At 51.3% G+C, this 12,297-nt stretch overlaps 1 protein-coding gene and 1 pseudogene across 2 annotated transcripts in view; one reads left to right on the top strand and one right to left on the bottom strand.

Moving 5' to 3' along the window:
- Positions 1–12,297, bottom strand: part of Top1mt (DNA topoisomerase I mitochondrial) — a 28,031-nt gene that overhangs the window by 3,193 nt on the left and 12,541 nt on the right. Inside the window, exons 3-11 of one of the 2 annotated variants that reach the window (XM_023723951.1) lie at positions 10,763–10,885; positions 10,266–10,453; positions 9,194–9,338; positions 8,875–9,018; positions 8,498–8,683; positions 6,298–6,366; positions 5,953–6,067; positions 4,416–4,543; positions 3,945–4,039 (exon numbers count right to left, since the gene is read on the bottom strand). In XM_023723951.1, coding sequence (XP_023579719.1) covers positions 3,945–4,039; positions 4,416–4,543; positions 5,953–6,067; positions 6,298–6,366; positions 8,498–8,683; positions 8,875–9,018; positions 9,194–9,338; positions 10,266–10,453; positions 10,763–10,885 — 1,193 coding nt within the window. Of the gene's footprint in view, positions 1–3,944; positions 4,040–4,415; positions 4,544–5,952; positions 6,068–6,297; positions 6,367–8,497; positions 8,684–8,874; positions 9,019–9,193; positions 9,339–10,265; positions 10,454–10,762; positions 10,886–12,297 lie in introns of those variants that run through there. The other variant, XM_023723950.1, reaches the window with a different exon arrangement.
- The window catches only part of LOC111818831, a 2,676-nt pseudogene continuing 2,030 nt past the window's right edge, over positions 11,652–12,297 (top strand).

The following is a 12,297-nucleotide window of genomic DNA, read 5'->3' as shown; positions in this document are numbered from 1 at the left end:
CTTTTTTTTTTTTTTTTTTTTTTTTGAGACAAGTTCTCACTAAGTTGCCAAGTCACCCAGGCTGGATTCAAACATGGGATCCTCTTGCCACAGCCTCCCAGAGTGCCAGGATGACAGGCATGTGCCACCATATTTGAAGGAAAATGAATGAAACTTGAGGTCAGAATGCTAAGGGAAATGAGTCAGACATAAAAAAGTTAAATATCACATAATTTATCTTACATAAGAAATGTAAAATATAAATAAATGAATAAAACACAGGTAAGAGTAGGGAACAGGAAGACGTACTTTTGGAGATGAGGCAGGGAGAGGTGACAGGAGAGTAAAGGGATAGAGAATGATTGAGATATATCTTATGCATGTACCAATTTCCAAAAATAAACATTGCTACTCTGTATTTCAGATACACATCCATAAAAGATAAAAAAAAAAAAAATTAAAGCCAGGCTTGGTGGTGCACAGCTGTAATCCCACCACTCAGGTCTCTGAGGCAGGAAGGTCACCTTGAGTTCTGGGCTAAAATGAGTTGAAGGCTAGTTTGAACCGTATAGGGAGACACTGACTCAAAACAAAACAAAGGGGCCGGGGAGATGGCTCAGTGGAATAAGCGCTTCCCTGGCAAGCTCAAGGGCCTGAGTTCAATCCCCGCTTCCACAAAAACAAAAGGAATAAAAAAAGATAAAACACAAAATACACACATTTAAGAAACAGGAAAGAGCCGGCCAGATAACTCAGCAGACCAAGCACAGGGGACCAGGGTTCGATCCCCGTGCTGTGCCAGCCCTGCCCCAGGGGCTCAATGAGAGGGCACCTGAGACTGGGCATGGTGGCGCTCCCCTGTAATCCCAGTGCTTAAGAGGCTGAAAAATGAGGATCACTACGAGAGTCTGACCTGTGCAGTGAGACCCAAAAAACCAGGAGGGGGTTGCACACCCGGTAACCCCGGTATTCAGTGTGCTCAAGCAGGAGGATCACTGCAGTCTTGAGGCCAGCTTGAAGATACAGTAAGTCAAGGCCAGTCTGAACTGCATAGCAAGACTGTCTCAAAAAAAAAAGAGACTGAAACCCCCTCAGCTTCCGCCTTCCCTTCCCCGTGACAGCCGTGATCACAGTACATGCACTCTGAGCTCTGTGCTTGGCTCTGCCTGCAAACCCTTGACCACGTGTGTAAAAATGTGCAAGCGAAAGCTGCTGCCAAGGCTGCCCCAGCCCAGTGTGCCTACTGCAGAGGCGTTGTGTGGGGCCATCTGCTCAGTGCTGACGGAAAGTGGCTGCCAGACAGCGTAAGCAGGAGCACCACAGAAGCCAGCTGTTCCTGGCAGACACACCTCATCCAAGGCCCTCTGGGCTGTGTGACATCTGCCACTTTTATTTATTTATTTAGCGGTACTGGGGTTTGAACTCAGGACCCTGCGCTTGCCAGGCAAGCACTCATTCTACTGAGCTATCTCCCTGGCCCTCACCTGCCACTTTTTTTTTTTCACCTGCCACTTTTAAAGACACACCTCTGCACCTCAGGGCACCAGACACAAAAAGCACAACAGCTGCTGCAATCAGCAATGGGAAGAGGGAGACCCAACGGGTAGCAGGGACTGCTGCAGACAACCAGACGCCAACAAATCTAGCTGACAAACTTCGAGAAAGACAGACCACCGGAACTGCTCACAGACCTGTCACAGGTGAAGAGACTGACAGTAATTTAAAAACCTTCTGCAGAGAAGATGGCAAGTTTGAGACTAGCTGAGTAATTTAGCAAGACTCTATCTCAAAATAAAAATTAAAAAGGGACTGGAGGTTTGGAGCGATAGCTCAGTGGTCTAAACGCCTTCCTGGCAAGTGCAAGGACCTGGGTTCGATCCCTGGTATCACATCCTGAGCCAGCCCCACACAGAGCCAGCCATGGAAACCAGGTATGGTGACGCACATGAGATTACAAAATAATACAAAGGGACTGGAGGGGCCGAGGAGATAGCTCAGTAGAATAAGTACTTGCCTGGCAAGTGCAAGGGCCTGAGTTCAATCCTCGGTTCCACAAAAAAAAAGGGGGGGGGGGACTAGAGTACAGCTCAGTGGTGAACCAACCCCTGGGTTTAATTTCCAGCACCACACATACACAAACACACTTGTACAAAAAACAAAAACAAGGGGCTACAACCCTCTACTGTTGGCAAGACAGTAGAGACATCAAAATCTCACACAGCACTGATGCAAACATGAGCTGGTGCATCTCCATGGAAAGTAGAATATCTTCTTCAACAGATGACCATAGAATTCTCAGATGTTATGGCTTGTACCTAGATGTCCCCTCCAGAGCCCTATGGGGGCATAGGTGGGGTTTTCCAGAGGTGGCTGGACCTGGGCTGTGTGAATATGGATTAAAGGTGTGTGACTATGGATTAAGGGTACAATAATTAAATTAGTGTGATAATTGGTTTAGTGTTGTTCCGGGTGTGGATGATGGGAAGCCCTACCATGGCTGTGGGTGGCACCAATCAATAGGCTTAGAGCCTGGATGGAACATAAAGGGAAAAGACGGAAGGCAGGTGCTGCTTCCTGTCTGCCCTGCTAAGGACTGCTCCTCCTCTGGGATGCCCCTCTGCAATGCCAGCCTGCCTTGGAGCCAGCTGACTAAGAGCTGACTCTTCTACAAACTGTGAGCTAAAAATAAACCTTTCCTCCTCATGGATGTCAGGTATTTTGTCCCACTAAGATAACCACATGGCACAGGAGCTCTACTCCTAAGTATTTACTGAAGGGGACTAAAAGTACATGTGACATCTAAGCACAAGTGAATTTCATTCACTGCCGCCAGGTGTCTAGTGGCAGAAGTAGATACACAGTGAGGTCGCCTACCCACAGAACAATACTTGGCCATAAAAAAAGTTCTGAGAGACCCTACAATGCAGTGAACCTGGAAGACAGTGTACTCAGTGAGAGGAATAGACACCTCTGCAAACATTAACAGTGGGCCAGTCTAAAATGGGAAGGTTGGGCATGAGTGAGAGTGCTAATGGACATGGGTTTGGTTTGGTTTAGATCAAACCAACTGGCTGGTAACTGAAACCCTCAGAACTGTACACTCTGAAAAATGGGCAGGCCAAGCATGGTGGTGCATACCTATTCCAGCCCTCTGAAGGCTGAGGCAGGAGGATCATTGCCAAGTTCAAGATCAGCCTGTGCTACAAAGTCAGCTCAAGGCCAGCCAGAGCTGCATATTGAGCTCCTGTCTCAAAAAGATTAAAAAAAGAAAAAAAAAAAAAAATCTTGGCCAAATAGCTCAGCAGATTAAAGAGCCTGCAAACAGGGACAGGGGCCAGGGGTTCAATCTTGGGCCTGCCATGGTGGCCCCACCCCCAGGGCGCACTGAGACAGCAATTGAGACCGGGCATGGTGGTGTGCGCCTGTAATCCTGCAGCTCTTGGAAGGCTGTAAACAGGTGGATCACTACAAGTCCAATCTAGTAGTGAGACCCTGAACACCTTGTAGACCCTTCCCTAAAAATACAAAAGAAAAAAAAAAGATAAAAAAGGAAACAGGAAAGAAAAATAGGTAAAAAGTTATGCTATGAAAATCATCTCTCGGGGCTGGAGAATAGATCAGTAGAATAAGCACTTGCCTGGCAAGCTCAAGAGCCTGAGTTCAATCCCTGGTTCTGCCAGGAAAAAAAAAAAAGAAAAGAAAAGAAAAGAAAATCATCTCTCAACTAAGCAGCTTGAAACAAAAAACCCTTAGAAGAGCCACAGTCACCCTCCAGCCCCACAGGTCCATACCACATGGCTTTCATCCACAGTAATAGAGCTTGTGGTTTTTTAAAAAAAGAAAGAAAATGACAGCTGATTAGGGAAACAAAAACTGTCCATAAAGGAAAGTTCAGAGCCAAGGCCAACCACATTCAGGCTGGACAGGCTGGCCCTTGGGCCTCAAGGAAGTGGGCCCACACACACCTTTTGGACTTGCCATCCCCTTTGATCCTGTAGTCACCTTCGGCCTTCCTTAGCTCCCCCTGGGCCTCAGCTATCTGGGTCTTCTTTGCTTGGATCTGTAAAGAAATAGGAAGCCAAGCAGAGTTCTTCAGGCCTCTCAGGCCTGAAGGTATCACTTGCTCCACCTCCAGGCTCCGACTGATCTAACTCCCTAAGGCCCTGCCTCCCAGCCTTCCTTCCAGGACTAGGATGAAGGATGGCCATGTCCCAACAGGAAGGTCAGAGGTAGCGCCGGGACAGCTCTACCCTGAGCTAAGCCAGTTTGCACCAAGGTGTTGGCGGAACAGCCAGCTCCTAACCAAGACCTCTTGATGAGGACCCTGGCAGCCCCAATCCCCCCACACCAGCTTGCTGAAGCCTTCTGCCTGTCACATTGCCTCTGCATTCACTGTGGGCAGCTCAACACCACCAACAGTGAGGAGGATCTCCCACCTTTGTCTGCAGATTCCGCATTGACTTCTCAAAGGTCTTGGGAGTCGCTCGCTGATGGTTGCAGAGGATGGCCACTGCCCGGTTCGCCCGATTGTAAGCTAGGATCTTGGCAGCTATACTGTCTTCAGCTAAGCAAAAACAGCAGCCATTGTCACTCTACATGTTTAGTCCTTCTAAGTACCTTGTAAACTGAAGACCCTTCCACAAGAACCTCGTGGAGGGAAGAGACTGAGGGTGAAGGGTCAGTGAACTACCTAATGTTGTCCCATGAACCTAGTGGTTAACCTCAATAGCATGCTTGGCAGGTGGGAAGGTACCCAGGAGTGTCCCTCCTCCCCCGGCTTCCTGGGGACCCAGTTCTGTCCTACTGGGAGAGCTGTAGGAGCAGATCAGACTAGCCCCTGGGCAATCCCACTCTCTAGGGCGTCCTAGAGCTGGTACCACAGAGGGCTCCAAGGAAGGGAAAAGCCAGGCATCCATCTGTGCAGTGCATTCTGGGCCCTCCCTTGGGGAGCCCCGTTACACCACAGAAGCCTGTTACCAGCTATTACCAGCCTAACACCAACCACCTGGTTTCCCCTGGCAACTTCACCATTACTTCTGCTTTCCTGTCAGGAACCTGAGGCTCAGGGCACTTTGGTCTCTCCTCAAGTCACCTGTTCAGGTGGCCACTCATTCTCACGTTCCCTCCTGCCAACTCTAGGCATCCCCAGACTAGGCAGCCAGTTCCACAGGGATTACAGATGCCCCTGGAAATGAACCTGCTCTGCCAGAATGCCCTGCTCCAGGACCTCTGGCCCCCTCAGGGGTTTTCCTCTGCCTAGGATTCCTCATATGGATACCAATGGAACCAGCCCCGACTCTCCGAGGACAGTCCCTGGGCCACATGGCTCATTGGGCTCAAGCTAGTCACCCTCCACCACTGCTCTGGGTATGGTGGGGACAGCTTGGATTCAATGGTTCTGAGTCCATGCCCCATCTAAATGGCCTCACATCTCCCCAGCAAGCCTGGCCTGGGAGCTGGTGAGACAGGCAGCAGGCACAGGTGGTGGACGTGGCCCACAATACCTCTGCTGTGACGGGGAAGGGGAAGAGGCAAACATCACACACATTTTGCCCCTGCTACACATGTAAGCAGTGGAGTAGAGATGAAGGCCTTAGTCTGGCAGCAGCACAATGAGGTGGGGATGAGGGGCTGAGTGGGCTGGAGACCCAAAGGTTAGGCCCTAGAGCAGCCATGTGGTGGGGAAGGACAGTGCAAAGGCCTATTAGGAACCTTTAAGAACTGAGACCAGAGATAAGGCCAGGCCTTGAGAAGGCAGGCAATGAGGGATGGGAAGACAAGGCTGAGCAAGAGGGCAGCCTCACCCGGCTCTCCCCATGTGGGTCGCATGGAGCCTTCCACCTGGCAGGCAGCTACACCCAGCTGCTCTTCAGCTCACTCAAGACAGTCTCTGCACCTAAGGCACCATCCCTAGGTGCCTCCTCAAGGCCAGGCCCCTGTGCTCCCTCAGGTGAGGGCTGGGGCCCTGCTCACCTCTCGTCAGCACCCGCAGCTGCTCTTGAAGGACAATAGAAGCGTTGTAGGTACGGAACACCTTGGCTGTCAGCCCATCCATCAAGTCCTGCAGGTGCTTGTTCAGGCTGGAAGTCTGGTCGTGTGGGAGGAGATGACCCCATCAACATGGCTTCCCTGGAGACCAAATCTCCCCAAGCCATGCCTGACTTTCTGCAGGAGGCAGGAAAGGGAACTTTAGCTTCTGGCTCAGAACAGAAACCACCAGGGCCTGACTGGGGAAAAGGATGAGCTAGACTCGGCACTACCACTCCATTCCTTGGCCCCTGCTCTCCACAAATGCTTGGATAATGAAAGCAGGCTTACGGTCAGTTTATCAAAGAGGTCTTCCCCAGGGTCCTTGTTCTCCATGAATATCTGCAAGTTCTGGAACACCTGAAAAAAGAGGAGAGTTGAACCCAGAGCCATATGCAAAGAAGACTCATGGGGTGAATGCTGGCCGATGCAGACAAGCGCCCCATGAACACTGGAGAGGCCACAACAGGACTCAAAGGGAGGCGATCCCACTCACCAGGGGCTGGCGGCACATTCATCACTCTTGCCCTAGCCCTGCTCTGGTCCCTCACTGACTGCTAATGCACAGCACCTCTACAAACCCACTGGGTAGACTGGGCAAGCAGCCAAACCCCAGCTCCCTCCTTCATCACCAACACTAGGCTTCTACCAGGTCCATCTCACCTAACATCACAGGGCCTCAGGAGGCCATCAGGGCCCTATCTATAATCTCCCTCCTGTGGTCACTTTTGGCAGCAAGCACTCAGTTCCTCCTGCACAAACCAAGCCTGCAAGGGGACTTCCAGGTGTGCCTGCCTCTCCCATGCTTTTGCCCATCCACTCTCCTAAGGGAGCAGGCTGGCTCGGTGGGCATCAGCTCTGCAGCCTCCCTCAGTCTCTCCAGTGTCCACACAATGGCCTGCACGTCCTGTGGGTGGACAGCAGGACACTGGGAAGAGGCAAGGAACCTTCCTTCACTACTACAGTGAGCCTGTCCCCTCACTGGGGATGACATTGAGTGGAAGAACCATGCCTTGGCCACCTCCCAGGAGAACACTGCTGACTCAGGTGGTCTGGGGCCTGACGGCTGCCAGATTCTAAGAACACTGCCTCTTGTACCTTTTCTCTTTGGAGCTCTTTTCTCCACATTAATTTTCACACTGGTGATGCTTAGGAAGGTTTTATATCCTATTTTTTCATTATATCATATGTTGTTTCAACTTTTTTTTTTTTTTTTTACCAGGGATTGAACTCAGGCCCTTGAGTTTGCTAGGGAAGCACTTATTCCACTGAGCCATCTCCCTGGCCCCATGTTTTTGTTTTTTGAGACAAAGTCTTGCCATGTTGCCCAGGCTGGCTGTGAACTATCCTCCTGTCTCTGTCTCTTAGGCAGCTGGGATTGCACCCACAGGCCAGTACACTCAGCTCTCCAACATCTTTTTTCACCCAGACAGAAGTGACCCCACCATTCAGGTGTCTCCCCTGCCCCTGACCACACCAAAGAGACGTGCGCTGCGCCGCTTTCTCGTGCTGTGGCTATTTCTGTTCCCTATCAACTTCCTCCATAGCTCGCCACCCTGAAGAGAAGAACCACGCTGGAGGCCCTGGAGGGGCTTGGCTGCCCACACTGGACACCTCTCCAAACATCCCAGAGCTGGGCTACACTGTGCTTGCGAGAGGTGCGCAGCTGGCGTGTGGATACGTTCGACGTCCACAGGATGTGACGCTGCGGTAACACTGTCGCTCGGCAGAATAGCCATTCGTTCCAAAGGGCAGCAATGCTCACCAAGTTCTAAATTCTCCTCATGGGAACTGATCTGCAGACCCAGAAGCTTCCCAGGTCTTCCTCAGCCTGAACATTTGACTCAACCGTCAGCCCACCAATGTTGGCGAGGCGGGCTGTTAGCATGACGCCCCCTAGCGGGCTCAACCCATCTGCGTCCTTTACAGCCGAGCGCTTCAGAACACAGCCAGAGCCCTGGCGACTGGGAGACCTTTCCCAGGTGCACTGAGTGCGCATGGCCCCCAAACTCATGTCTTTCCTCAGACCTGTGAATGAGACTTTATGCAGAAATAGGGTGGCTGCAGGTGTAACTGTTAAGACGAGGTCACAGCAGAACAAGGAAGGCCCTAAACTCAATAGGAGTGTCTGAAAAGAGAAGAAACACAGAGATACGGGATGAAGAGGCTGCATGTGACAGAGGCAGAGATGAGCATGAGCCACAGCCAAGGACACCCAGGATCAAAGGCCACCACCAGGGTTAGTGAGAGGCAAGGAATGGATTCTCCCTGACCCCCAAGAAAGAACCCATCACTGCCCAGGGCTGGCCTCCTGAAGTAAGATAATAAACATCTGGTGTCCTGAGCACCCACCTGTGGTGCCCTCATGCACACGGGGCACGCTGCCCACAGTAAGATGGGGCTCTGTAGCCTGGGGCAGACGGCTCTGCCGCTCCTCCACACCCTAACAAACACCCAGGTAAGGACAGGGAGGGCTGCAAAGGGTACTCACAGCCTTCTCCACTGGCACCCAGTTATAGTAGCGGATGGAGTCCTTTCCCAGGAAGTCCAGCTCCACCACGTGCTTGTGGCCATTAGCGTACATGTGTAGTCGGACGTGCTCCATGCGGAGAGAGCAGCAGCCCACTGTATCAGCTGTTCTACCTTCCTCCTTCTCATTTCCAGTTCGCAGTGCCAACTGGACCAGGGTAGAGACCAGTCAGAATGCACAGGTACACACACATACACATACACACACAACTTCGTATTCATGAGCACACAAAGAGACACATGTACACCACTCTGTCTGCCCAATAGTGGCTCCATCCCTACACAAAGGCTGCCACTGACCCCTTGCCCGGCCAATGAGGTCCCCACACCAACCTATACCTTATCAATGAAATAAAGGGCCACACCCCGCTGTCTTTTCTTCATTTCCGGAGACTTCCAGTCGGTCCGATACTGAGAGCGGATCTCCTCCACAACCCGCTTAAGGCGCCGAGCTACCTCGTACTTTTGCCAATCTTTTTCTCCCTGAGTGAAAATAGTAAATAGTGAAGGAAACTCTCCATACTCCTATAAAATCATGGGCTTAAAAGGCTGAACTGGAAAGACTGGAGGCCTCTCCCACTCTGCCTTTCTGGCCCAGGAGGGGTGAAGGGCCCCTGGCACTCTTGGGGGTCCTTCCTGGAAGGCCACATATCTTCACCTTTATCTTGGAGCTGGGGTTCAGCATGATGTACTTGATGGAATTCTGGACATTCTCTGTCCATGCGGCCAGCCATGTGACTGTGTTATCCGAGCGCACTTCTTTCCACTGATGACCTGCTGGGGGCTCGGGGATCTGTGAGTCCCTACAGTAAAACAGTTACCCAAGTACCATTTAAAGCCTTTGTCCTCTGAAATTCGAGAAAAGCAAGCAAGCATCTCTAGGCAACTGTCCCACACTGTGGCCAATGGCTACGACCAGTGGCAGGGCCTCAGGAACAGCCAGCCTTCCAACTGCTGGGACCAAACCAGCTGTGCAGCCCACCCTCTGTGGATACCAGGGTCAAGGACTAAGCACCTTCCTAGACAAGCTCAGGGACTGGAGTTTGATCCCTGGCCTCATTTGTATAAGCCCCGTCCCCCCAGCATGATGAGCTGGCCACAAGGTGGTGCACACCTGTAATCCCAGTGCAGGGGAGGCTGAAAACAGGACGATCACTAGAGTCCAAAGTGCATAGTGAGACCCTTACCAAATACATAAAAAAAGACCAGGGTCAGACCAGGAACTGGGTGCCACCCAGCAAAGCCACCAGCTCTGCTACTCAGACTCAGACCATGCAAGTGTGCTGCAGAAGCGTAGCCACCTGGGGCTGCTCAGGCAGGTTGAGGCCAGGCACCCCACTTACATGGCCCTAAGTAACAGTAACACAGCACCAGCAGATTTCTTGCCATGACTTCAAACCCTGGCCCACTACTAAACTATGTGCATAATATGATTATGAAAAAAGTATCAAAATATATAAGAAACTTCTTGGCTAGGAAAACCCAGAGAACTCTAACAGTGCAGAATGGCCCCACTCACAGCCAAGGCTGCCACACCCCTAGCCTTGGAATCCTACATGGGAATGGTGCATGATGCCACCAACTACATGTCATATGACATGCCCTTGTCCCAGAAGAGCTGAAGGACAAAGGTCACCTCTCCAGGTGGCCAGAGTCCAGCATGAAATGGTTCAACCTGGCCCAGGCCCAGTGCACGCCCCCAGCTCAACCTGGCAGCCTGCTCTGCATACCTGCTGCAGTTGATGACCACATCCTCTGGCCTGATTCTCCTCTTCAACATCCCCATCTTGGGATGGTCTCCACGGCCACAGAACAGCCCAGGCAGCTCTGTCTTAAAATTGCCTATTTTTTCTCGGTGGCCATCTAAAGTACAGTAGCCAAACTCGTGCTCAAGTTTTTCTGCCTCTTCTTTTAACTTCTGAGTTAATGAAAGCACACAGGGATATTAGCAGTGAAGAATACAGAACCAACATGTGAGTTCCCCGTCCTAACCCAGGACCTGCCCCTCCTTCCCTGCGGCTAAACCAGTCACATACTGTGCAGACAGCGTGCGTCCTCACAGCAGGAGGAAAGCCAGGCAAATTCTACAATAAACCTGAATCCCCTGCAACCTTGGCTGAGAAGGGTGCCCTTGCCCCAGGAGGGCCTGCAAAGCTGATATTTGGCTCCGGCTGCACCCACACGCGCAGGCCACTTCCTCTTTGCGCAGTGCTCCATGCAGCCCTACCTGCTTCTCCTCCCTGGGGAGGGCTCGCCATGCTGCAGCTTTGTCTACGAAGTGCCTGTGGATCTCCGTGAAGTCACATTTGTCCAGGTGCTTGATGAGCGATCGCTCCTCTGCTGTCATTTCCTGTACCAACACAGAAGCACGTGCTCTCAGCATACGGAATGCAGGCAAGTTCCTGCAGCATGGGAAGCCCCAGCCAGGAGCCCATTCCACAAGGCTGCCATGACATCACAGAAGCAGGAGTGTTGGGCTGTGGATAGAGTGTCAGGGCCACCTCAGCTGACTATCGGCCGCTACCACCTGGCGGGCCACAGGCTCAGGTGCAGAGTGGTGCGCTGAGGTCCGAGTGCTTCCTTCACATGGCCTGGCCTGGGAACAGCACCACACCCCCAGCACCCATGCTGCTCACACATGCAGCACACTCAGGATGGACTGACAGCAGCCATCAGGGAACAGGGTGTGTCCCCAGCACAGGCCTTCACATCCAAAGACCCTGACATGCATCCTCTGAGCCTGGCTCCTACAGGAAGTGACTCTGACCTCACAAACACCACATCCTCCCTCAGGCAAGGATACCTGTACCCCACACCACACTCCAGATGAAAAAGAGCCCCTAGAGGGCTGGGGAGATAGCTCAGTGGAATAAGTGTTTGCCTGGCAAGTGCAAGGTCCTGAGTTTGATCCTTGGTACCACCAAAAAAAGAAAGAAAGAAAGAAAGAAAGAAAGAAAGAAAGAAAGAAAGAAAGAAAGAAGAAAGAAAGAGACTCGATGCCTTCTGCCTTCCCTGCCACGCCATGAGTTGTTTCTCCACTACAGTGCCCCTCTGCCATGTGCCACCCTGCCTCGAAGACAGCTGACCATGGACTGAAACCTCTACATACGCTGTATTATCAAGTCCTAAATCGTGGAATGATTGTCTCCTCGGCACTAATGATCTGGAAGGGGTTAATGGTAATAACTGGAAGTGAAAGTCCAATTGCAGTGGTGCTCAGCGGCAGCATGGAGCCTGCATTTCAGAGGAGATCTTCTCTTTCTAACAAATCGAGTTGAAGATCCTATATGAGTAGGGGAAATTGTTTTTAGGATAGAAGGAAGAGAGATTCCTATAGTTCATCGAGTCTTGAAGATTCATGAAAAGCAAAATGGGCATATCAAGTTTTTGACTAAAGGAGATAATAATGCTGTTGATGATCGAGGCCTCTATAAACAAGGACAGCATTGGCTAGAGAAAAAAGATGTCGTGGGGAGAGCCAGAGGATCTGTTCCTTATATTGGAATTGTGACAATGCTCATGAATGACTACCCTAAATTTAAGTATGCAGTCCTTTTCTTCCTGGGTTTGTTCATGCTGGTCCATCGTGATAAGAAGCCTGCCTAGGAGCCGGGGAGATGGCTCAATGGAATAAGTGCTTCCCTGGCAAGCTCAAGGGTCTGAGTTCAATCCCCGGTTCCGAGAGAGAAAAAAAAAAAAAGCCTGCCTTGCTGTTCCTGGGAAGATGCTGTGCTTTTTGTTACTGAGTGTTCAGAGTGGATA

The sequence above is a fragment of the Octodon degus genome, unplaced genomic scaffold (assembly GCF_000260255.1).
Source record: "Octodon degus isolate 3935 unplaced genomic scaffold, OctDeg1.0 scaffold00104, whole genome shotgun sequence".
Classification (NCBI taxonomy): domain Eukaryota; kingdom Metazoa; phylum Chordata; class Mammalia; order Rodentia; family Octodontidae; genus Octodon; species Octodon degus.
The sequence above is the reverse complement of the archived record's forward strand: the minus strand, read 5'-3'. Positions and strand labels throughout refer to the sequence as shown.